Source organism: Chenopodium album, chromosome 9 (genome assembly GCF_948465745.1).
Source record: "Chenopodium album chromosome 9, dcCheAlbu1.1, whole genome shotgun sequence".
In the NCBI taxonomy this organism is placed as follows: domain Eukaryota; kingdom Viridiplantae; phylum Streptophyta; class Magnoliopsida; order Caryophyllales; family Amaranthaceae; genus Chenopodium; species Chenopodium album.
In genome coordinates, this window is record NC_137842.1 from 55,873,309 (window position 1) to 55,897,152 (window position 23,844).

At 34.0% G+C, this 23,844-nt stretch overlaps 4 protein-coding genes across 4 annotated transcripts; 2 read left to right on the plus strand and 2 right to left on the minus strand.

The window, feature by feature from the left end:
• Positions 1-263: 263 nt before the first annotated feature.
• LOC145557755 (uncharacterized) lies at positions 264-1,637 on the plus strand. The gene is made up of 3 exons (XM_081618927.1): positions 264-531; positions 695-867; positions 1,107-1,637. Exons 1-3 carry the CDS (start codon positions 264-266, stop codon positions 1,635-1,637), a joined length of 972 nt encoding a protein of 323 aa, XP_081475053.1.
• A 1,338-nt stretch (positions 1,638-2,975) lies between these two features.
• On the plus strand, positions 2,976-18,943 carry LOC145559913 (uncharacterized). The gene is made up of 11 exons (XM_081621188.1): positions 2,976-3,239; positions 3,951-4,334; positions 5,046-5,111; positions 5,223-5,362; positions 7,107-7,233; positions 10,296-10,447; positions 11,553-11,688; positions 12,360-12,444; positions 12,788-13,059; positions 13,180-13,332; positions 18,606-18,943. Exons 1-10 carry the CDS (start codon positions 3,039-3,041, stop codon positions 13,330-13,332), a joined length of 1,716 nt encoding a protein of 571 aa, XP_081477314.1. The 5' UTR covers positions 2,976-3,038; the 3' UTR covers positions 18,606-18,943.
• Positions 18,944-18,955: 12 nt separating this feature from the next.
• Positions 18,956-20,225, minus strand: LOC145559914 (uncharacterized). The gene is made up of 3 exons (XM_081621189.1): positions 19,932-20,225; positions 19,739-19,800; positions 18,956-19,265 (listed from the first exon to the last, which is right to left on the minus strand). The coding sequence occupies exons 1-3, from the start codon at positions 20,191-20,193 to the stop codon at positions 19,158-19,160; spliced, it is 432 nt and encodes a 143-aa protein (XP_081477315.1). The 5' UTR covers positions 20,194-20,225; the 3' UTR covers positions 18,956-19,157.
• A 779-nt stretch (positions 20,226-21,004) lies between these two features.
• LOC145559915 (GDSL esterase/lipase At5g22810-like) lies at positions 21,005-23,590 on the minus strand. Its single transcript, XM_081621190.1, has 5 exons — positions 22,724-23,590; positions 22,266-22,396; positions 21,909-22,142; positions 21,526-21,781; positions 21,005-21,309 (listed from the first exon to the last, which is right to left on the minus strand). The coding sequence occupies exons 1-5, from the start codon at positions 22,965-22,967 to the stop codon at positions 21,116-21,118; spliced, it is 1,059 nt and encodes a 352-aa protein (XP_081477316.1). The 5' UTR covers positions 22,968-23,590; the 3' UTR covers positions 21,005-21,115.
• Positions 23,591-23,844: the final 254 nt, after the last annotated feature.

The following is a 23,844-nucleotide window of genomic DNA, read 5'->3' on the forward strand; positions in this document are numbered from 1 at the left end:
TGTTAAAAAATCTCATTTTATCTGCCAAAAATGCTTAACTTATCTGCCATAAAATCTGATCTTATCTAACGAAATCTTATCCACTATTAACAAAATCTTATCTTCAGTTAGAAAATTTTATCTTATGGTAAAAAAATCTTATCTTACCAGATTGCAAATCATTTTTTGTATCTTTAATTTTATCTCAATTGTCTATAAATTGACCTATTTCACTTACAACACTTTCATTATCACAACTACAACTACATATTACTAATTTTAAAATGAGTAGTAATTCAAATTCTTCCACTTCTAGTGATGAAATCTATGACTACATGTTGCTTGATTTTATTGAGGAAAATCGGCAACAACAAATCATAGAAGATGCATTGAAATATGTGGCTAACACCACCATGCAACAACAACAAGAAAATGTTCCACGTCAGAGAAAAAGAAGGGAAGTTATATTACGTAATCGCGAAGCAACACATGATCAGTTGGTTGCTGACTATTTCAGCGAACAACCATGGTATGGCGATGATAAGTTTCGACGTAGGTTTCACATGCGAAAACCTCTATTTATGAAGATAGTGTACCAACTAAGTGAAAACTGATCGATTCCTTCAGCAACATCCAGATGCTAGTATGTGTTTGGGTGCTTCTCCAATACAAAAGTGCACAGCGACTATAAGGATGTTAGCATATGTCTGCGCAGCTGATCAAGTTGACGAGTACCTCAAACTTAGGGCAACTACGGCTAGGCATTGTATCACGCACTTCATTGACGGAGTGATTCGTGAATTCTCAGCAGAATACTCGAGGAAACCAACCCCTGTATATATGAATCGCCTTTTAAGAGAAGGAGAGAAAAGAGGTTTTCCTGAGCTTGTATGTTGGGAAGTATCGACTACATGCATTGGGAGTGGAAAAAATGTCCAGCGGGGTGGAAAGGGATGTATCAAGGGCTATCGAAAACGGCGATGTTTATCTTAGAAGCTGTTGCATCTTGTGATTTGTGGATATGGCATGCCTTTTTTGGAACACCTGGATCCTGCAACGATATAAATGTCCTTCAACGTTCACCCGTCTTTGACGACATTTTAAATGGTCGTGCTCCATAAATTCAGTTCACCGTGAATGGAAATACATACAATCAGGGGTATTATCTCACTGATGGGATCTACCCGAAATGGGCAACATTTACAGATTTTATAACTGCACCGCAAACCCCTAAACAACGATTGTTTACCAAACAAGAGAGTATTAGAAAAGATGTAGAATGTACATTTGGAGTGTTGCAAGCTCGATTAGCCATTATAAGACGTCCTGCTTTGGCATGGAGTGTCGAAATGTTGTGGAAAATTGTTATGTCGTGTATTATCATGCACAATATGATCGTGAAAGATGAGCGCGAAAGTTATCTTAACTATTGGGATTCTAATGAGTATGCTACTGAACAAGCCGAGTATTTAGCAGGAACTTCAAACCGAATAGCAACGACTTTCACCGTAACCCCGCGCTACCAAAATCCTAATCTAACCACATTAATGGCAACACCGGAAAATCTCCACGATAAACAAACTCATATGTCACTTAAAAAAGATTTGGTAGCTTTAGAACATTTGTGGGCAAGATTTGGGCATACTAGTAATCGATAAGGAAAGAGGAGGATATTTAGTTATTTGTCTTTAATTTCTTGTATTTTTTGTACTTAAGTGTATCAATTAATGTTTTTACTCCTAAGTCCATGTGTTATTGTATCAAAATGTTGGTAAAGTATGGTAATTTTTATTATGCTAATTATCGAATACTAATTATTGTTATTATTATTATTATTATTATTAGATCTTATCATTAAAGAAATCAATAATAAATAATCAATAATAATATGGTGGGGCTATATCTATAGTATAAAATATATCAAGAGGATACCCTTTGATGTAGGAAAATTAAATTGAAGAGGATGGAAGAGATAAAAGAAATAGTGGAAAATAAGGTGGATGAAAGAGAGTATGAGATGTCAAAATAGAGTAAGGACTAAGGAGAGAGAATGAGTGAGAGGGTAAAGCCATACTCTCCAATATTCATGCTCTAATCAAAACAAAGTGGAGGTAATTACTCATTTACACTTACCTCAACGGGACAAAAACTATTGTATACGTGCAACAAACTAGCTAGCAATAATGTTTCCTCCGATTCCCGATAACTAAAGCGATGATGCTGATAACGTATTATAAAATTGTGTTGTCTATATTAATTCGTTTCATGAGCCATCTTATAAATATACATGATGTGAATAATGTAACCTATATGGACAATGAAGAGTCCATTCATGAAGGGGTTACAATGTAAATTAAAGACATATGAAAGGTTACAAAGGATGTTACAACCATACTAAAAATTGTCATAAAAGAGAAAGTTACAAACTATAATGACCACCCACAATAAACATACTTTATAACATAAAAGTATTAATAACAATGTCGAAATCTGCTTTGCTCTGCTATCCTGATAGAAAAACTTTTGTATACACTCGATTTATACTAATATTAGTGTACATCAAGCATTATAAAAGTAACTTTTAGCTCATTTTAGGGCAACTTTTTACCCTTTTTTGGGTAACTTTAAATATAACACATTTTTTTATATAACTAGACAACAAGAAAAGTTTTATAAACGTAATTTAATTACGTTCAATCAATAATAATTGATTTTTAGTTATTTAAAATGTGATTCTTTACCAATAAAGCGTAGATAATTTTTATTTGTATTGAGTTACTTTTATGTATATTGAGGTAACTTTTATTCATTTCAGGGATAACTTTTGCTGATTTTAGAGTAACTTTATAACGAATATATAATATTTTATTGTAAGTCCGATTTTTTTTTTTTTTATTTTTTTTAAGTTTGTCATGTTGATATCTGCTCTATTCTGCTGAAATCTAATATGTTCTGCTCTGCTAAGCTATGCTCTTTTGTCCAAAAGGTCAAAAGAAGAGGGCCTAACAATTCAAAGCAACCAAAGTAAAAAGCTTACAACAAAATTTCCACCTTTAGGAATGGCAGAAGACAGAGAAATGGCGCCGGAATCACTCTTGGAAGCATCTCATACACTAAACTCTCTTCCATGGCAGCAACACCGCCATGAAAATGGAATTGAAGTTGACGAAGCAGAAGAAGAACATGTAGACGAAGGCCTTCAACTTCAACTTGATGATGATAATGGTCCTACTCATCATCCTTCTGCTCCTCCCGACGAGGTTCTCTTCCCTATTTTCTCTCTCTTATCTCACAATATTTTCAGTTAGGGTTTTAGCTATTCCTAATTTGATTTCGTACTGCTACATAATTGAATTTTGCAGATTGGATTATTGTTTGGATTCATCCAATTTATTGCTTAATTTTGTAATTTCATGCAGTTTATACTTGAAATAATTTGAAACTGAACATGTCAACATTGTGGAACTTTTGTCACGATTGCAATTTTACACAGTTATTAACAGTTGGAGATTGGAATACTTCATGATCTTGTTTGTTATTACTAAAAAATTGGTTGTTTGGGCTATGTGATTGCTATACTTCGGAGTAATCTGATAATAGTATGAGAAAGCTCCTGCCAAAAATAAATAGTTAAATACTTTAAGATATGGAGATGAACGTTATGATATTAATCTGAGTTTTAATTATGCTCTTGATTAGTGTTGTCTAGAAAGCAACGCGTTCCCCTAAGAAAAATAAAGAAAGCATCGCGTTTCATACTTTCATGCCTTGATTTTCATGTTATGTATCGTTTTCCCTAGTGTAGTAATTACTTGTGTTATAGAGTCTGAAAGTTGTATTATCAATGCCTTTTCATTGTTTCCATTTGCAGCTTCATATGAGTAGTTTAGTAATAGTTACTGTACTCCTTAGGTTTCCTTGTTAACTTGTAGAGGTTCTTGTTACCCTAATACTTGTGTGATTTTGACCAGATTTTTGACATCTCAACGACCATTGATCCTAGATATATAATTTCCTTGATACGCGAGCTTTTGCCTGTTGATGAAAGACAAGGTGATGACCTTCAAGGACTTGCTGAATGGAGTAGCTCCAATCAAAGACCAGATAATGATCAAAGGGAAAATGGTGCATCCTCTCCAAAGATAGATAGTGGTCTGAACAACTTAAATGGTAATTTAGCGAGTATAGAGACTGTAAATTCTGAACCTGTTGATCTTGAACAACCTTCAAAACCAGCAGAGACTGATGATAATGAAATCGAGCCTCGTGAAAAGACAGCTAGAGAAAAGGCTTGGGAAGAAAGTGGTTGTGTTTTGTGGGACCTCGCTGCTAGTAAGGAACATGCAGAATTTATGGTACTCGATTGTATTCTTTTACTATGTTTGCATGCTGCAGGTTATAGTTTATGTTTCTTTTTTTTTACAAATCTGTCAAAAGTGGATCATGTATGGAAATAACTGGTAGTGGAGCTTATAAGATGTAGAAGTGTGAAGGCCTCAAGGGGTTTGAAATTAGAGTGTTTTTCTGATACATACTCCCTCCATTCCCTTTTGCTTGCCTTATTGAGGAGAAGTCTCTTTTATAATTTTGGGGGTTGAGCGGTAGTGGTGGGACCGGTGGGACCAAATGAAGTTGGTATGAGAGTAAAGATGTGATCCCTATTGACCATTATAGTATGGGGAAAACTTAAAAGGGATGAACCAAAAAAGAAAAATGAGACAAACATCAAGGAACAGAGGAATATTTAGTAAAAGATCTATAGATGTGTATGGGGGAGTCTGGTTAAAAGTATTCTTTAATGGACGAGGGATAGTACTTGGCTCACTGTGAAAAATGTGAAGAATTCTAGGGTAAGCTAATGTCCTATGTAACTACGTATGATTGGGCAATAATTTCCTAGCATTAGGGAGTATAGAGCCCACTAGTTTTACAAACTTCTCCGTAGGATCTTAGGTACATGTTTCAACGGGTAAATGACAAGCAAGTAGCAATCATATGCCACCTAGAAGTTATGTCGTCATGTTGATGATACAAAGAAGAAAAAGCTGACTACAAGTTTTCTTCAGGTTCAGAACTTTGTGTTGGAAGTCCTTTTGGCCAATCTTGTGACTTCTGACTCTGTCCGTATTACTGTAAGTAATTCTTATGTTGGCTTTTGTAATTTATCTTGGATTTACAATTGTGATGTACAGCAAATGTTTGTCACAACAAACAAATTCAGGTGGCTACAATTTATTCTGCAGGAGATTGACCTTGGAATTATAGGCAACCTTGCCTGCCATGAAGCACTTATGGACCAGATAACCTCCAATAATAAATTGTTGGAGACAATTGTAGACCAAGTGTTCTCAGATGATGCTCCTTGCCTGTGTGAAGTCTGTCGGTAATGTAAAAATCAACGTATATTTCTACCTTGCATCATTCCCTGCACTCTCCCAATCAATATAAGGAAATATAACTCTAAACAATCATTCTTGCTGCTCTTGGGAGAAATTTGGGCTATTGAGTTTGTTGCCTTGTATGTGACTCTCAGCGTACAAACTGTAAATTATATTTTGAAATTTTAAATTTATGTAAAATTGTAATTTAAATATGCAAATCACTTGTTGGAATTTAACTTTCAAATCTGCTTTATTAATTCATCTATTGGGCACATGCATAACAAATTATCCTAAAGGATTTGTGTGCAAAGTGAGCTGTAATGAATCAACATAAGGTGAGGGGCATTATAGGTAGCGCTTAATAAGCTTGTTAAGATTAGCTTGGAGTGGAAGCTAGCAGTGAGTTTGCTCTATGAATAAGGGATAGGAGTTTATTCTGAATATTGTGAAGAGTGGAGACATTTTGGAGAGCTCCATCCTCTCGAATGTTGGTTAGAGAGAGAACAAGCCTCTCGAAAGCTTATACTATCAAGAGATTCAAAGGGAGAGAACAAGCCTCTCAAAAGCCTATCTTAATCTTCTTTATTGATTTCATTGTGGTGGGTGTCTAAAGTAAAATGGCTGAGACAAGGGTTGATGGTGGAGAAATTGATATTCTTATTCTCTTCTCCTTTGAGACATGGTGTAATAAAAGTACTACTAAAATTTGAAGCTGTTTATGGGCTAAACTGCTGAAACTCTGAAAGTGAATATTTTAAAATGCAGCAGCCTAGCTGGTATAACTGACCTTGCAACAGTAATTTGTTAGTGAATAATGATTTTAAGGCTTCAGAGCGTAAGAATTGGTAACAACTTTTAAATGAGTGGTGATGAAATGTTATAGTCTTTTACCATGATCAGTCCTTTCCTGATCGAGATAATATCAGCTGCAGCAAGGCTTATAATGGTAGAGAGTTTCCAATTTGCCAAACAACATTCTCATTGGGTAGCACACCACATTCTCCAGCATTATCTGAAGCCAATCGTGATCCATCTGAATTTACTTTCATGTATCTCTTTTGGGGAGGATCCCAAGATCTGGTTTTAGTTAAGAGAATGTTGCTGGCGTGCTGCTTCCTTGTTGATCTGCTAAGAGCTGTCAGTAGCTATAAATTCTTCTTGGAAATATTGAGTAGAGGTTGAAATGGATCATTTGTCTCTCAAAAAATGGCTTTGTTCCTAGATGACTAAAAAAATAGAGGTGTCATATTTCAACACAGAGCAGTTGAAGCCAATTTTGTGTTTGTTGTATATTAAAAGCAATCCATGTAGATGAGAAGATTAAAATCAGTAGGAGAAAATATTTGAAATAGCATATTTCAAAAACTCCGGTGCATTTCTGAAAGGTGAAAATGGTTTCTATGATTCGTATGACATCTGACACATATTGGGTTGAATTAGGGATTTTTAGAGCAAAGCCAACTTTTGATGAACTAAATTCCAAAGAAGCATTTTATGTTTCCAAGAAACCTTAATTTTCCATGTCTTTTCCTAGGGATGGTTGAATTGTGCTAGGCATATATGAATGTTTATATAATGTAAGGCAGTTTTAGCATGATACTATGAAATTGGTTCTTCTTACTCATGGCCTCATGGGTTGCGGTTTTGCAATTAATAAGGTTTCTTTCATAGCTTAGCCCTTAGTATAATGCAGTATAAGCATTTTGGATTCTCTGTCACTTCATGTATTTACAAATATTTTTGTAGGTTGCTAACTTTGGGTCTTCAAGGTTGCCAACGTGCTGTGTGGGCCAGAGCACTGCAATCGGACCACATCTTGAGCCGTATCCTTTGGATTGTGGAGAATACCTTAAATCCAGTCCTCATTGAGAAGGTGACTGGTTTCTTCTTCATCTTTGCTATCCTCCCCTCACCCCACCCCTCCGTTTTTAGTGTCAGGCTCTCAACTGTAACAAACAATATTGGTATTTTGTAAATTTAACATCTGTACATCTGTTACACATCAGGAATGAATAGACAGAACATGAAAAGAGTTTGTTAACATTTTTTTTTAAGAGTGAAATAAGACGTGGCATGGCCACATGGTCATGCCAAAAGCTAGAAAAACTGGGATTTTGAAGAGAGTAGGTCTGCTATTGGTGTACTTTTACGCTTCCAGTTAGATTTATAGGCGTGACTGACATGAATCTTTTACCATTTACTTCTTCAAGAGCTCCTAGATCTGATGCAACTTTTTTTTTTTTGGTAATTTAGAAAAATATTCCCTTAAATTGGGAAAAAGGTATCAAAAGAGTCATTTCACAGCTAGTGTGGGGAGCTGATAGAAGCATTGTAGCTTTTACTTCTTTATGTGAGTTGACAAGCAGTCTTAATCTGTTACGAAGGATTCTGTTTGTGGCAATCTATTTGATTTCTGTCGTCGTGATTTTTGTTTGCTAAAGGAATGTGCTCTTGGGTTTCTTATATATCATTTTATTTCTTTTTTGGAGTAATGGGGTGATTGGTGAGGAGAGCGGGGACTTGCCGGTTGTTTTTCTGTGTTGAAGAATCATGTCTATAGAGATTGTATTTGTGCTGTGTTAGCTTGTTGTCATAGACTTTGCTGGAAATTGTTATATCTGTGAGATCATCTTTTGAGGACTTGAGCAATTGATTCCCTTACAATTTCCTCAACGTTTGGAGAGACTAATTTGATAGAATAATTTAAACATACTCTGGTATAATAATTTAAACGATAGTTAAATATTTTTAGCTGGGGAACTAGCACCCATCCATTCACAGAAAGGATACCAGGAGAAGGGAGGCTTAGAATAGACCAACTGCCTGATGGATTAAGTTTAATGTCAATCCTTAGAATTTAAATAAAAGAAACAGGAGAGGAATTAATTAACCTGCATTCTGTCAAATAAGCGGGCAGGGTGAATACCTTTTTGCAAATTGTGAACTGTCTTCTTCTCTGAATACACCAATGTTATTTTTCACTGCTCCTCTACTTTCACTTTTCTGACAATTGCAGCCTATTTTCCATCTTATTGCCTTTGCTAATTTGCTTTCCAACTTCCAAGCATCTGTGTCTATGCATTTACTTTTAGTGTGCTAGTGATCATATAGTTGGTGCAAAATGAGCTTATGTTTATTAGTTTATATTGCACAGAAATACTGCCATTGGCAAGAAGTAGTTTTCTTTTTTCTGGAATAATCCAAAACAAAGTACTCTCCTGCCTCTTTTTCATTGTGTGTGCTGTTGACCATCAATTTGATATCTGGATATGCTAACTTTCATGTGGAAGGCAGAGCCTGCCATCTCCACCCAAGCCTCAACCGTCTGATATCGGAAGCTCCATTACTTTTGCACTGAGCTATTGAGTACTGAACTTTCTTATATATGAAGACATCTGCTAGTAGTTTATAAATTGAAAACACCGGAACACGAATTTGCGATCACTTTCACTTGAGATGGAAACTTCTTTTTCCTTCTTTGCCGGCTATCTCTGCTATCAATGAGACAATGCCCAATGAAGGGCTATGAAATTGGTGTAGCTTAATCATTTGCACACTTGACTCTAGAAATTGTTCAAGTCCTTACTCTGGAACAATTTGTAACTGGCTTTTCGACTGGCAAGTGGGGCTAGAAAACACCACTATGGGAGACCTTTCATAGCTGGATCTCTTGTATTTACCATTTTCTTTAATCGCTTTTTTTGTGATGTGAACCCCCTAAGATAGCCATAGGGAACCTGTGGCTGGATTGTAGTCACTTTTCCTCTACAAAGTATGGTCAATTGTAACTTGGAAAGACATCCAGTATAAGATCTGTAGTAAGAAATCATTCTGAGAGGTTTTGGCAAGATATTATCTGAAGCAAGCAGTGGCGATTTCAATATGGGTTCAGTGGGTTCAGCTGAACCCAACTGGATCCGAAAAAAAACGAATAGTTTTTTTCTTTTTATAGAAAAATAATCAATACAAGAGATAAATATTAGACCAAGCAATTATTTACATTAGACAATGCGCGGACTATTGGTTAGTGCTTTATATTTCAGAGGGTTCGAAACCCACTAACCTTGCTTTTCTTTATTATTTTTTTCTTTTTAATATAAATATTTGAACTCTTATCCCAATTCCCCCAATCCCCAATTATACCTGAGCGTCACTGCGTCAGCATTTAATAAGTAGGCTTCTCTTCATCTCTTGGAGTCTTGTATATGTTCTTCAATTTAAGTAAAGCTTCTTTTTTTTTTTTTTTTTTTTTTTTTTTAGTTTTAAACTGTTAATTAAACTCAAAAATTGTTATTTATATTGTTAATTATTGAATAACTGAAGTTGTGAATGCTTGATTGGATTTGTACAATTGTTATTAATTGGAGTAAATTGGTAATTGGATAAATGATGTGAATTGTGAAATCAAAATCCGTGAAGTAGAAAGTGGAATGTTAATACGTATATATTCTAGCATTGTATTTTACAGTTTGGATATGAAAGGCTTAGAGTATTTTTGGAAAGAACGTGTGTCAAAATTGCAAAAATCGTATAAAGTCGAGTTCAATTGTAATTTAGTTAAACATTTTTTTTTGTTGTAATTGACATGTATTGTGCACACCCGAATTAACAAATGCAAAATTTATTTTAATTATGACATTTGATACTGCTGTATTAGTTTGGAGAGTCCGAACCCATAACGAGCAATTCCTGGAGTCGCCACTGGAAGCAAGTGAACTGGATGCCATTTGTTGGACTTTTGGATGATTGCAACTCTTTTTATCTATCTATTGAGTTTACCTAGCATTAATGCATATCTTGTGACTGTTAATATTCTTGTGATAAGAGAGAATGTATTATTTCCATTTAGTTATCTTGTGATTATTAACAATGATAAAATTATCTTAATAGTATGATGAGTAATGAGTTTTTTTTTTTTTTCCACTCCTTGAACAGAGTGTTGGGTTATTTCTAGCAATTATGGAAAATCAAGAAGACGTGGCACCTATTCTTCTTCCAACTCTCATGAACTTGGGGCTGCCAGACCTTTTGGTGAATCTCCTGTCTTTTGAAATGGGCAAATTAACAAGTGACAGAATACCTGAAAGGTAAACATTCTGAGTTGGGGTCAATCCTCTGCATGAGAATTATTAATGTTGGGAGATTTAATTGCCCGAGTGCTTCTAGCATTTTATGCTTTATGTTGACGTATGTTATACCTTTTTACCTTTACCTTACTTTGCAATGTTCTTTGGTTTCCTTGCAAACTGAGCTAACCTGGATCTGTAGAACCAGGTTGTAATTTGATTATTGCTTCTATAGCTCTATGGAGAGATGTCAAGGACTATATTACCTTTCTGGTTCTTGTACTCATAATTTACCTTACACTAAATGTATTCTTGTTTTATCCTGATAGGATGTTTGTACTTAACATAGATCAACTTTCAGAAGTGTGTTTTTTTCGTAAAACACACCATTTTTGGGATGTGCTTATTGTGTAAGGAATTAATTAGCATTTAGCAATTAGATGGATACGTTCAGCTGTGGCACAATTAATTTAAATGTTTCTAGGTTCAAATGCTTTGGGACTTTGGGTTGTTTGTCCAAATAGGAGATACAAGTAGCAATTGGATAGAGATGTATAACTTCAGCATACTTGGCTTTAAAATTTGCAGATCTGAATTCTTTTGTATAATCCATCATGCATTAGCAGGCTAGCAGCTAATATCTGAAATCTTGTTTTCGCAATAGTCACTGTCTGGTTTCAAACTTGATTGTTCTGATGCCTCTCAATTTTCAAAAAAGATTCCGGAATAAGTTAAATTCAGTCAATAAAAGTTCAGATAAAACAAAATTTGTTCTTTCCCTGACAGTTTCAAACAAAATTAAGTTTTTCAGAAAGTTTCATGTACAAAAAAGTTCTTTCAGTCAAAATTAGTCGAATTGAACAGAGCCTTATTTTGATAACCAAAACTTAGTCCTCACTGTCATTAATATCTAATGGATTAGAAAAATATATATACTGTTATGTGACTTCTGTCCATGCATGTGTTATGATGATGAGCTAGCTTTCATGTGCAGATTGACATACTTGTGTTTGAACAGACTTCCTTAAGACACTTTTCTCTTAATTTACTCCAAATAAACTTTCAAAGCTTCGGAATCTTGCTAGTAATGAGTGAATTATGGTTTTTCTTTCTGCTCTATTCTTAGGTATCCTGCACTTGATTCAATTCTTCGCGCAGTTGAAGTTCTTTCCGTCACTGATGATTATTCAGAACGGATATGTTCTCATAAGGAAGTTGTTCAGATGGCTATAGAGCTGATCAAAATCCCTGAAAAGACTGAGGTGGTTCCTATCCCTAAAAACTATCTATACTCCCTTAGTATTCAATTTAGTTTGATCTTCAGAAAGTTTAGCCTTAATTATTCTTTGGTTACATCCAGTGTTTTAAAATATAAATCTGTGTTATTCTTGCTGATGTTAGCATAAAGGATATTGCCAGAATCACACTAGTTTCCCTCGTCTTGAGTTGGGCGTAGAAAGCTGCTTTTACTAAGTGACTGGTCTCACATCTTCTGTTTATTAAAAAATGAGGCTTGGATGGTGAGCTCCGTAAAAAAATTGACAAGAGAAGTTGATTGTAATTTATATATTAGCCAAGTCACCTCCGACCATTAACTAATTAAACACATTCTTTAATATTGAAGTACCCTCCCCCCTTTCCTGGAACCTAAGATCGTCAAGAAACCTTGTCAAGTGAGTAGGTGTTATTCCGTACTTGCTTAAAAATGGCTCTGAGTGCACATTGCCTTGTTTAGTCTTGCCTAAGAGGCTAAGACACTGGCTTTTAAAGACAAAATAATTCAGCTCTTGGCCTATTATTGTTACGATTGTTCATGGATTTGATTGTAATGTCACATAGTGTTGACCTCAGTAATTATTTTATGAAGCTGCCAGGTTTTCCATCTTGCTTTCAAGTTCAGGCTTAATTGGTCTACACTTGACCTATTTTGCAGATCTCCAGCTCCTGTGTAACTTCAGCAGTTTTGCTAGCGAACATATTAACTGATGCTCCTGATCTGGCTTTCAAATTGTCAGAAGGTGAATACATCATTCTTATTACTTTTTCTTGTGTTATCTACTTTTATTTCTTTGTATTGGGCCCCTATGCCCCCTCCCCCCCTCTCCCTCTCTCTATAAAAGTTTTTTTTAAAAAAAAAAAAAGCAATCAAATTTTCTAATCTGTGATTGTAGTTAAATGGTTTTGCCAAACTTCAGAGGACCAAACTCATGATTCTAAACTTCCTATTCTATTCTTGGGTTTGTTCAACAAAAATCATGTAAGAGACATTAAAATGGCGGCTTTTACTTGGAAGTATTTTCTTTAGTCAACTTGACCATTGTTTATGGCTCATTTGACATACTAAATGCTCTGTACATGCAGATTTCCTTTTGTTGCAGTCTCTCCTGGATTTATTTCCTTTTACTTCAGATGATTTCGAGGCAAGAAATGCATTATGGAGTGTTGTGGCCAGACTTCTGGCTCGCGTTCAAGAAGCAGAGATGAGGCCTTCAAGGTTAAATCAATTTGTATTGATGTTTGTGGACAAATCAGATATGATAGAAGATACCCTCCTTGAGAGCAAGCAGGATGAATCCCCAAATTGTGATGCTCATACTACATCAGAAGCAAAGTTTGACTCTAGAACTGCGGCTGTATCCTTTGGTACCTTTATTTCATTGCATAATATGGTGCTCTTTATTTGTTAAATACCAAATCGTTTTGTAAGTGCATTGTTACTGTCGTATAACTCTTTATTTTCTTTGACGGAAAAGATTAAATGCATTGTTAAATTTTTGGTTCACTGGAATCGGGTGAAGGATGAGGAATCTATAGCGCACGATGACGCAGACAACTTAGAGAAAAGTTGTCCCGATGAAAGAGATGTTCAGAAACTACTAGACTGTTGTCTCAAGCATGCAAGTTAGGTAAGCACCAATTCATTTTGCACGTGATGCTCCATTATAGGCATTCTTCCCTGGAAATGTGTATATTGTCACTTTATATGAGGTGAACCGTTGACAAAAGCTGCCCCTTGTTTGATGACCGTCTTGTTTCTTCTGCTTATGTCTTTTGTTTCTGAAACTTACTTTCGTTTGAAATGTCAACTTATTAGTTTCTTTATTGCGAGAAAGAAATCGTGATCTCCTTCCTGCATAAATGGCATTTTGATTAACTAGTTCAAACTTAAAAAATGAACCACACTGAATTATAAAACTAATGGTACGTATGATGCCTTAAGCAATTTTTTTTTTCCTTAGAATATTGATGATCTAGCTTCATTTTAAGGTGTCCACAAAATATCTTCCTATTTTCTTTTGCTGTTGTCAAAAAATAAAAAAAATTAAAATAAAAAAAATATTCTGATTACTTGAAATAGAGAAATTTCTAACTCAATTCATGTGAAGTGGATCCCTCTACTAACTCTTTCTCTCAAACTCTCACCCTTCCCTAATAAATTAATTGATATGCATGCCAAAACCTAACAGGAAGAATTTTCAAGGATGGAGTATTATCCAGTGCCAAAATGTCTTAGGTATGAAAGACTCCTCATTGTGTTGAATGCAGTGAACTTGCTGAACAAAGTACTTTAGAAATGGCCTTGGAAATTGTTACAAGTCAGACCTTTTGGAGACTAGCAACAACATCAAGGTGCCATAGAATTTGCTTAAATTTTTAGGAAAAAAAAAATATATATTGATAACCATAACCAGAATTTCTTATGCAGACTTGAAAATTCACCAGAAACTATACTTCAAAGCCTAAAAGTAATCACACTATTTTGCATCAATAATAAAACTACCAACCCAGCTTACAGGATGGTTGAATAAGTAATCCTTCATATGTAAAAGATAAATATACATTTTACCAAATCAAGCTAAACACCTGAATCTAACTTGACAGCAAACCTAAAAACAAACAACAGAAGCAAACTAGCCTCGAATCTTAACAAAGTGACAGAGAAACCATCAGTTTAGTGCTAAAATTCTGTCAGGAATATCAAATCAGTAAGGCAGATCTTAGCTTATCAGGACACCTTCAAGTTTCATTCAAAAGAAGATTTCTGTGTAATAGCTGAAAATTTTAAGGTACGGGCGGTGCCTACCATGCTTGGTACAGACAAAAACGCGGAAAGAACATGTAGTTATTTTGTAAAGAAAATACAACTACTGCCTTCGTTTCATATCATGATCTCAAGCCTTCGATGAGCCGGATAGAGGGAGAGAGATCAAGCGCTAGCGTGTCTCGTTGATACGATTCACTCAATGGCAGAGGGATGTTGCTCGTCAACGTCCGTTGCCGATCCGGTCGTCTATCTCGGAGTCATCAACATTTGCTTTTCTTCGGGACAAGAATGTTATACCCTGTCGATGACCTCAATACAGGAAGCCCCCCCACCTTTAACTACTAGCTTTTGCAACGATTAGACATTTTTCCTCTCTACTTTATGTCAAATCATTGCAAATAATATGAAACGGAAGTAGTATTTTATAAGGAACATATAGCTGTTTTGTAAAGAAAATCTAATTTTATGTTTTTTATTATTACTAGAGCAGCCACCGCGCGCGTAGTGACTTGCCCTTTCTTGATGATTATTTTGGGTTATATTTAAACTTTTCACGGCAAAAGGGTTTTTTAGGGAAAATAGTTTAATAAATTTATGTAATTTGTATATTGGGTTGTGTTTAAGCTTTTCGTTTTTTCCTACACAACTTTTCCTCGGAAAACATCTATGCAATTATTCAACAATGCAATATTGTAAAAATATTTACAAACTTAATTAGGAATAGATTAAATATAATTTGAAAATCATAGAGCACATATTATACAATTGCAGAAGTTATTTAACATTGCTTATGCATATAATAATGGAAAAGTTTTCCGAAGCATTACTATTTGCAAGTGTATACTCTCACCCAACCTAGTAGTTACTCTACATAAATTATATGGGATTAACTATATGAAACTAAAAAAGAGAAACAGTTACATCCAACTCGCATAAACATTAACATTTAGACAATTAGAGAAAATATTAACTTGCAATGGTAACTTTCTTCCAAAACGTGGATTTGGTTACGCAGAAGAAAAAGCTTTATGCACCCCCATTGTATCCCTTAAACCCTTGATAATTCCCTTACCTCCTTGTTTTTTTTCCCTTTTCACTGTAGTCAATTTGGTTTCCTTTCTTCCTAGTACATGTACAGTGGCACAATTATCAGATTCATTTCATTGGTCTTAATGTCATTTAAACACAATTATGTGTAAGTAGTTAATTTTGACCTTCACAAAGAAACACGTTTTTTCTTGTCCAATTGATAAAGTTGTCATGCAATTAAACTATAACCCCCAATTAAATATCAAACATTTTAAATTTTATTATTTCATTTTCCATTTAATTTAATCAATTAAGTTGAAAGATCTTTCAAACTCATCCATCTAATGGAGTTGTCTTATTAATTTCGATCATGAGATGAGAACTTTAAATTTACCTGTAATATATGTATATCTATACTTAGAGTCTGTTTTGATTTACTGAATTGAGCTGAGCTGAAGTGTACTGGATTGAATTATTTATGAGAGAAGGAAATTAGGAACTAAAATGAATTGTTTATGAGAGAAGGAAATTAGGAACTGAACTGAATTGAACTGAAATTTAGCCGAAGAGTACTAATCCAGGTATTTAAAAACATAAAACACAAATCTCTCATGTGCCACATGCCATCACAAATTACTCATTTGTCATATGTCACCTTCCTTATTATTTGCTTTTTATATTCCCTTTTAATATAATGTTAAACTCTTTATGCATTTCATAACTTGCAAATTTAAGTAAGAAAATAAAGTGTTTCATTTCCAACATAATATATAAACTAATAAAGTATAGTCTTTTTAATCTCCTAAATTTTTTAAAAAAAAATATTTTAAAAAAAATGTTAAGACAAATAAACAACACATTATAAGAAAAATATTCTAAGTAATAACTCGTGTATCGAACGGACCAAAAGGCTAGTTTACCTAAAATATAAATAAATAATATAAAGGTGCATAAATGTAAGGAGAGAGAAAGCTCAGCACTCATTACATTTGTACATGTGGATCGGAACAACATAAATGTAAGAGATTACATATGGGGGTAAGAATGTAAACAAATACTTTAAAGGGCATATAGGTCCGTGCACTATTCATAAGTGCAATCTCTTACTTTTTATAAGGTAGGGATTATTATTTATTTATCTAAAGAACATTTGTAATATTAATAAAGCACATGAAAATGTTATGTAATGAACATTATTTACATATACCCACTATAATTGACAAAATACAAAAAACTTTTCGCAATAAGCAACGAACATTATATCACAAATGAAATTACATCACACTGACAATAAAAGAACATGGACATATGTTCTTTTCACTCTTTTTTGGTGCAAATATGTTCTTTTTAATTTAGGTATATGTTCATTACAATTTAATAGTATGTTCTTTTCACTTATAGCCGTATGTTCTTTACATTTGTAAAATATGTTCTTTCCGCGAGAAACGCATGTACAATGCACGGTACAAGCGCCTGTAGGAACCACTCACTGGTTAATAGCTTCCCGAGTTTTATTATGGCATTGAAACCATTTTTGGTATCCCTGAAGCCAAAAGCAGTAGTTTCTTTGCTTTACTTAGCAGCTATTTCAATTTCATCTTTAATTTGAGATATAGTCTTGTTACAATTTAACAATTGAGACACTATACCAGTTGAAGAAGAGATGAGTAGTAGATTCCTGATCAACTTCACAGAAGTGTGCACATTCTTCAAATAGGATCACAAGTACCATTTTTGTAAGCTTATCAGCAGTATGCAACCTTTGATGTAGCATTTGCCAAGTAATAATTAAGCTTTTGGGAATTAGAATTGGCTTTTAATGACTTCCATCCCATTCGCAGTTCTCCTAGAAACATATTTCTTCCCTCTAATATCAATTTATCATCTGTGTGAGAGGCTGTTGAATGTTACACGAGGAACAAAATGGAGGAGCCCAATTAGCATCTTCAATTTGTATATCCTTAGGTAAGAAATTTTCAACTTCCATCTCTATGAGCACTCTGCACTCTTGGAAAGAAGTGTAAGGTGCCTCGTATTCATACACAAATAGAGAAACCAAATAAAGGAACCTAGAAGGCTTCCTATCTTACTTAAGCTGTCTTATCTCCAACAGTTCAAAGGAAGGTTTGGAAACTTTACCCATAGAGATGTACCTTTTGAACCTCTTCATGAAAATTAATAATCAGGGATTCAAAGCTTGATAATTATAGATGTGCTGGCAAAAGAATGATGGCCTTAAGTGACACAAAATGATGTTTCTGTCATCTATAGAACCATAATCAACTTAGAAATATTCATTATTACAAGAACCCTAATAAAATGTAATAACCTCCCAATGCTTCTCAGAGTGACTGATCTTTATCTAAAGCACCCACATACCTTTGATTTACATCACCTAGAAGGGTAGAACCTCACAATGGGGTATTCAATTTTGCCTAGATGTCGTTTTTATGGTTTCACTCTCATGTATGCATACTTTTAGTTTTTTAGTCTTTCAATTTTAGTCTTAAACTTGTGCTTAACCATCCTTGATATGATAGTTTCTACTGTAATGTGCCTACTTAATGCAATGTGATTGGCATGCAAACTGTAAAAATTTGATTCACTATAATGAAATTCCTTTAGGAGTGATGTTCCCAAAATTCACTTTAGTGCAATCACTTGTGTGGCATAATAGTTTTCAGCCATTCTGACAATTATCACCTGGCCACCTTAAAAGTTAAAAATTAAGTTAAGTATGTCTGACATGCTATATGGTTTGTTTGCCAAACATGGCTCTCAAATGATGGAAATCATCAAGGCCTCAAACTGTCATGTTTCTGAGTAATGGAAATCAAATTAAAACGGCTTATGTCCCTTACTTTCATAGTCTTATTCTTGGAGCTACTTTTGAGCTTGGACTAACTAGACTGTTAGTAAGGGTTTCATGATGCATGTTCAGTCTTAACACTGAATTAGACATCTTGCTGTGAAATGCTTTTAGTTAAGTTTCTGCTATCACAGATGTGTTGTATATTTTCCCATCTTAACTGAGTTATCAGTTTAATTTTCTTTGGATTTTCTTGTTGATATGATATTGAATTTACAGATTTTAATTCTTTGCAGGATATGGTTGTACTAATCTTCTGGAAATTTGTGGCTTTTTGCAATTGCATAATTGAGGAACTCATCTTCAGCTTCAATTTTTCATCAAGAGATTGCAAACCTCAAGAATAGTTTAGTCAGGGTAATGTAAACATTGTCTGAAAATTTTGCTAGGATTAGGAGCATGTATACTAGGAAAAAACTTTTAAATTTTCTAGCAAAGTTTTCCTGCAATTGAAGTGTTGTTTAAGCTTCAATGTGGAACATTACGAAAGAGAAACAATGTAAAACGATAGTGGCTAGGATTTAAAAGGAACAGAGCAATGTAAAGTACAATGACTTTCACAAATTTAAATGTTTTAGCTTCCTTTTCACCAACCTGACTGTCGTAAAGAACCAAATATCAGTAGTATACTGCAGGAGTGCAGGTATTTTGACAATTTGCTACTATGACAGCAAGCACTTGAATAAGCAAAAGGTGTGAAAGCAATTGTCATTACATAGTTACATTTTGTTAACCAGGAAATTACAGAAACATACTCTGTTGGCTGAAATTTGACGCTTGTTATGCGTTCAATATTCAATAAGAGGTTGGTAGAACAATCTGTAGGCTTCAATAACTTCAAGATACCACATCGCCTCTCTATTAGGATTTGCTGAAAGATCAACTATCTTGTGAACCTGTAAATTAGAATATGAAAGAACAAAATACGTGAATGAAGAAATGGTTTATTTCACAGGTTATCAACTTGTTTGTCAGACTGTTTATCTAAATAACTTGTTTGTTAGACTGTTAACCCAGGAAAGGGTGATGATTGTGGTGGCAGCGCCAATACTTTACCTCATGTTGCCACCCCTGTTGCAGTGCTACTGTCTCGAAACAATCGCCCATATTTGAGGGTCACAATTAAGAATTTGAGTTCTATGCCACACCAATTTAGTACTCATACTTCCTATTTTAAATTTTCATCTTGTTTCGACCTTTTGAAACAATAACAGTCCAAACAGGAAGAATTTTGCGAGATGATTAATTTGAAATTCGCAAAAAGATGGTTAAGATTTTACTTTTAAAGAGTGTGATACAATGAGAAAAATGATGAAGGAATTAAAACAAACACATGGTGTGCGATTCACAAGGAAGGTGAATACAGTACCTTAATCATTGGGTTTTTGCCGGCAGGAACAAGGTAAGGTCCGACTACCATCACATACATCCCTTAATCATCGAAACGAAAACAGAGCACAAGAAAAGAAAATAGATTATAAAAATAAACACGAAATCAAATTCAAGAAAAGAGGTAAAATTGACCAATAAAAACAGAAAATAACAAAATAATAGCAAAGTACCAGTAACCCAATTATCTTGTTTGAGGTAGCTCTCAGAGAGGAACAATTCGATGACGCTTGTACCGTCATCAAGAAGAAAGCGAGAGCGGTTATCGTCGTCATTGTTGTTGTCATCGGGGTCGGGAACGGAGACGAGAAGGCCCTGAACCCAAGCGCGTTGGAAGAGGATGCCACCAAAAGTGAAGGAAGACTGTGAAGGAGTCTGTTTGGATTGCTTTAATTGTGCACACATTAGCTTTAGCGCTGCTAGTGTGTAATCCATCTTCTGCCTCTTCTCTCTCTTCTATGTTTCTCTCTTTAGTGTTTAAACTCGTTTGAAATTCTAAAATGAAATCTGGCGGTATTGTGTTGGCGCTAAATCTTTATTTTTATTTTTTTGTTTTGTTTAAAGAGCAACTAATTTATTCTATCTATTTTCTTAAAATAAATTATTCTGTCTATTAATCTCAATTTAGGGTATTTAGCATATTTGCTTGATAGTTTTTTAGAAATAATATGATAGATTAAATATTCTTTAGGTTATGTTCAGTTCACATGATCTGATTTATTCAAATTTGATCAAAATTTGACCATAATTAGATGTTTATAGACTTTAACCTAATTTGTACAACACCATATTTTATTGTTTATACCTCTTACCTAAAATTCCACTAAAAATATTTAATCATTTCTCTTTCTTTCAAAGTCTCGACTTAAATTATTTAAAAAATCATTTGCTCATTCTCACATTTGATTTCTTGCAGGATCTCATTGTACTGCTAACAAAATAGGAACTTAGGCTTAAAAATGTGTTCTGTATTGTTCGCAATTTGAGAACAATTCGAGGCCTTGAGATAAATGTAAAGGGAGTTAAAAATAGCCTGTAATCCTGTATATCCTTAGCACCAATAATTTATCAAGATACGAAAAAGACTAGAGAGTACTGCTCAATATATAAGAATCAAGAAATTTATTATAAAACTTTATCAAACCAATCCTTTTTCAAACATCTTATACTGAGTTTAACAAAGACAAAATGTGATCATATATGATCAAGAATCAAGATACTTTATAAAATATGGTTACTGTGCAACCAATTTCACTCTTCTGCACACTTATATATGAAAATGTGAACAACATATTCTGATAGTAATTGTATAGAAAAACATATCTTAAACAACTGATATGTTATTTTGAAAGAAATTCTAAGAGATCAGGGAAACGGCAGCTGCAACAAGATCATCAGACAGAATTCTGTTGGTGGCTTCTGTTGGATGAAAACCATCCCAGAATACATACTGAGACGCGTTTTTACAGGTTCCTGGCGACTTTGCATTGCATAAATATGATGTTTCTAGCAATCCTGTTCCACAACATGCCTTTCTTGCCTCAACAAACCCTGCATTTCATTTCCAATTCATCAGACCGCACCTACATGCTTTCGAAAAAATTCTATTGGCATAACATAATAGCTCAGAATTGCTGTCATACTGTAATATGATCACAGATCTACTGAATGTAATGTGATCAGCCTTATCACTTTCCTAGAGTGTACTGCGATTTTTGATTTATAAGATAGTATTGTTGAGTATGATAGAAGAGTTAAAAGTAGTACCATTGTCTTCAGGCTTAGTGACCAACTCGTAAAGTGGCTGGTAAATATCAAAGACTACCAAAGTAAGATTTTTAAGCTGGGTCTGCAGCTCCTTCGCAGTAGAATTAAGCATATCATTGAACGTAATTGCGTCTTTGTTTATGTGATCTACACACTCATTACTGTCCTTTCCAAAAATGGTGATTGCAGCCGGTAGGCATCCTAGAGGTGGGAGCGACGTTACTCCTACTTTTCTTGCTCCAAGCCAATACAACTTCTGCAGTACACGAGAAAAAAAAAACATAGTTTTTTTTACAGGTTAACTTCTATAGTTCAATATTTTCTTCTGGTTTACCCCTCAGCAGAAATACAAAGTAGAGCAGTTAGAATGAATGAAAACATACGCGAACAAGTTGTGCAAATTCTTGTACAAGAAGGTTAGAGAATGCCTCAGGAGAGTAAAGCTTGTAAAGAAGAGGGTTGATGTAATAGTTCTGAAGGAAATCACTGCTTCCAGCACTAATCAGATAAATTCCCTCTGTTATTATTGATGTCGCGTTGGTTTTTCCTGCAAGGGACACTATTTTCTTCTGGTAGTCCATGTAGTGTTCCAGCTGCTCGCTCAATGAAATTGTGCCCTTCAACCAACAAAATCATGTATCAAATAAAATTCTATTGTTACCAAAAACATATACTTGTATTTCTTTAGGTTAAAAAAATAAACAGATGACATCAAAGATATAGTACTAGTATAGACTTACATATATCTTGGGTGTACTGGCATGATACCCTGAAGAAGCAGAGGCGAAATTAGCTCCAATTAGAAGGTTTTTCCCTGTTGCATCTATGCTGAGGTATGCTGGTTGGTAAGACGTAAATCCTATAGTTTCAGCTGTAAAAGAAATCCAAAAGCGACTGATGTTAGTTTTTATTGTTTGTTAGACTATTAGCATAAGCTTTGATATACATTGATCATATTTCCTATCATAAAATAAAACATCGCGAAAACTTATCCAGTAGGATGACTTGTTACTCTGTACGTCAAGGGCCTTACCCAAGACCAGCTGATTATCTACAACACATTAAGATTTAAGAAGCTTGAAAAGCCTTCTTTTAGGCATAAATTTTTAACACGATTTAAAAATCTTCTTTTAGGCATGAACTTTTCACAACAAAAATCGAACGTAAAGGAAATAAATGAATGAATATAATAACACACCAGTAAAGTCAGTAGCAAGTTTGCCATTGCAAAATCTTCCTGTAGGCTTATGGTGGGAGAAATCTCTACCATAAGGAGCAAAATTCGACTTCACAATCGTATGAAGATCGTTGTTATTACCCACATCAACTACTGAATCACCAAATATGAACACTGCTGGTACAATTGGTTGTCCATTTACAGCAATACTTAGTAACACAAAAATTATAAGGCAATATGCTACAAAATTGCTCGAAATCCCCATTTTTTGTTTTTGGGTGAATTGTGAATATATTTCAAACTTGTGTATTATTACAGTATTTGTTTGATGGTTTGATTTGGTTTTTGAGGATATGCATAGGATTTAAATAGCATTTGGAATAGAATTATTAATTGTTGGTTGGTAAATTTGTATGTACATGTCTAAGAAACTTGTGTATTTCCAGATTTTGCTAGCAAAAGATTGACGAGGTGATGTTTCAACTATGTGACTATATATAATTTGGTTAGTACTTTGGTCATTTGTCACGTTATTTCATACAGCAAGCAAACAATTAGTATTGTCATACTATAAGATAAGTAAAAAAAAAAAAAAAAAAAAAAAAAAAAAAAAAAAAAAAAAAAAAAAAAAAAAAAAAAACATATTTATAATGTGTTTCTGGTGACTGAATTCTATTGATTAAGTAACCAAATTTATTTACAGAGTAATTTTTATTTATTTTTTTTTGAAAGAATATTTACAGAGTAATTTCTTACCCTATTTCTTAAAAAGCCTAAAAGATCTACGATTTAAAATGGAATTTTTGCAACTTACAAATAATGTGCCTCACTCAAAAGCCTACCCGATAAATCCAAATAATTAATCGAAAAGTAGTACTAGTTGATTCATCTATCTCATCCTAAAAATTAATACTCCGTAATCCTTTATGTTACTCTAACTAAATGATGAATGTTTGGGGATACAAAAATATAAAAAGTGAGAAATTAGGATATACTTAAAAAAAATATTTTATTTTTTGAAAGAATAAAAAAATATTTTTGTTTGCACATTATTTTTTACTTAAAAATTTGATTATCTATATTCATTTATACTTAAATTTTTTTCATATTATACATTTTCATAAAAATTACTTATTATAGTT

Bases quoted from the DNA above. Each gene is read 5' to 3' on its own strand.
- LOC145557755 (XM_081618927.1), top strand. From the start codon at position 264: ATGAGTAGTAATTCAAATTCTTCCACTTCTAGTGATGAAATCTATGAC. The intron at 532-694 runs GTAGGTTTCACA...ATGTCTGCGCAG, and splicing joins TGGCGATGATAAGTTTCGAC to CTGATCAAGTTGACGAGTAC. The intron at 868-1,106 runs GTATGTTGGGAA...CCATAAATTCAG, and splicing joins AAAGAGGTTTTCCTGAGCTT to TTCACCGTGAATGGAAATAC.
- LOC145559913 (XM_081621188.1), top strand. From the start codon at position 3,039: ATGGCAGAAGACAGAGAAATGGCGCCGGAATCACTCTTGGAAGCATCT. The intron at 5,112-5,222 runs GTAAGTAATTCT...TTTATTCTGCAG, and splicing joins CTGACTCTGTCCGTATTACT to GAGATTGACCTTGGAATTAT. The intron at 10,448-11,552 runs GTAAACATTCTG...CTCTATTCTTAG, and splicing joins AGTGACAGAATACCTGAAAG to GTATCCTGCACTTGATTCAA.
- LOC145559914 (XM_081621189.1), bottom strand. From the start codon at position 20,193: ATGGATTACACACTAGCAGCGCTAAAGCTAATGTGTGCACAATTAAAG. The intron at 19,801-19,931 runs GTACTTTGCTAT...TCGATGATTAAG, and splicing joins ACAAGATAATTGGGTTACTG to GGATGTATGTGATGGTAGTC. The intron at 19,266-19,738 runs GTACTGTATTCA...TCTAATTTACAG, and splicing joins GCAAAAACCCAATGATTAAG to GTTCACAAGATAGTTGATCT.
- LOC145559915 (XM_081621190.1), bottom strand. From the start codon at position 22,967: ATGGGGATTTCGAGCAATTTTGTAGCATATTGCCTTATAATTTTTGTG. The intron at 22,143-22,265 runs GTAAGTCTATAC...TGTTGGTTGAAG, and splicing joins CCAGTACACCCAAGATATAT to GGCACAATTTCATTGAGCGA. The intron at 21,782-21,908 runs GTATGTTTTCAT...CGTGTACTGCAG, and splicing joins AATTTGCACAACTTGTTCGC to AAGTTGTATTGGCTTGGAGC.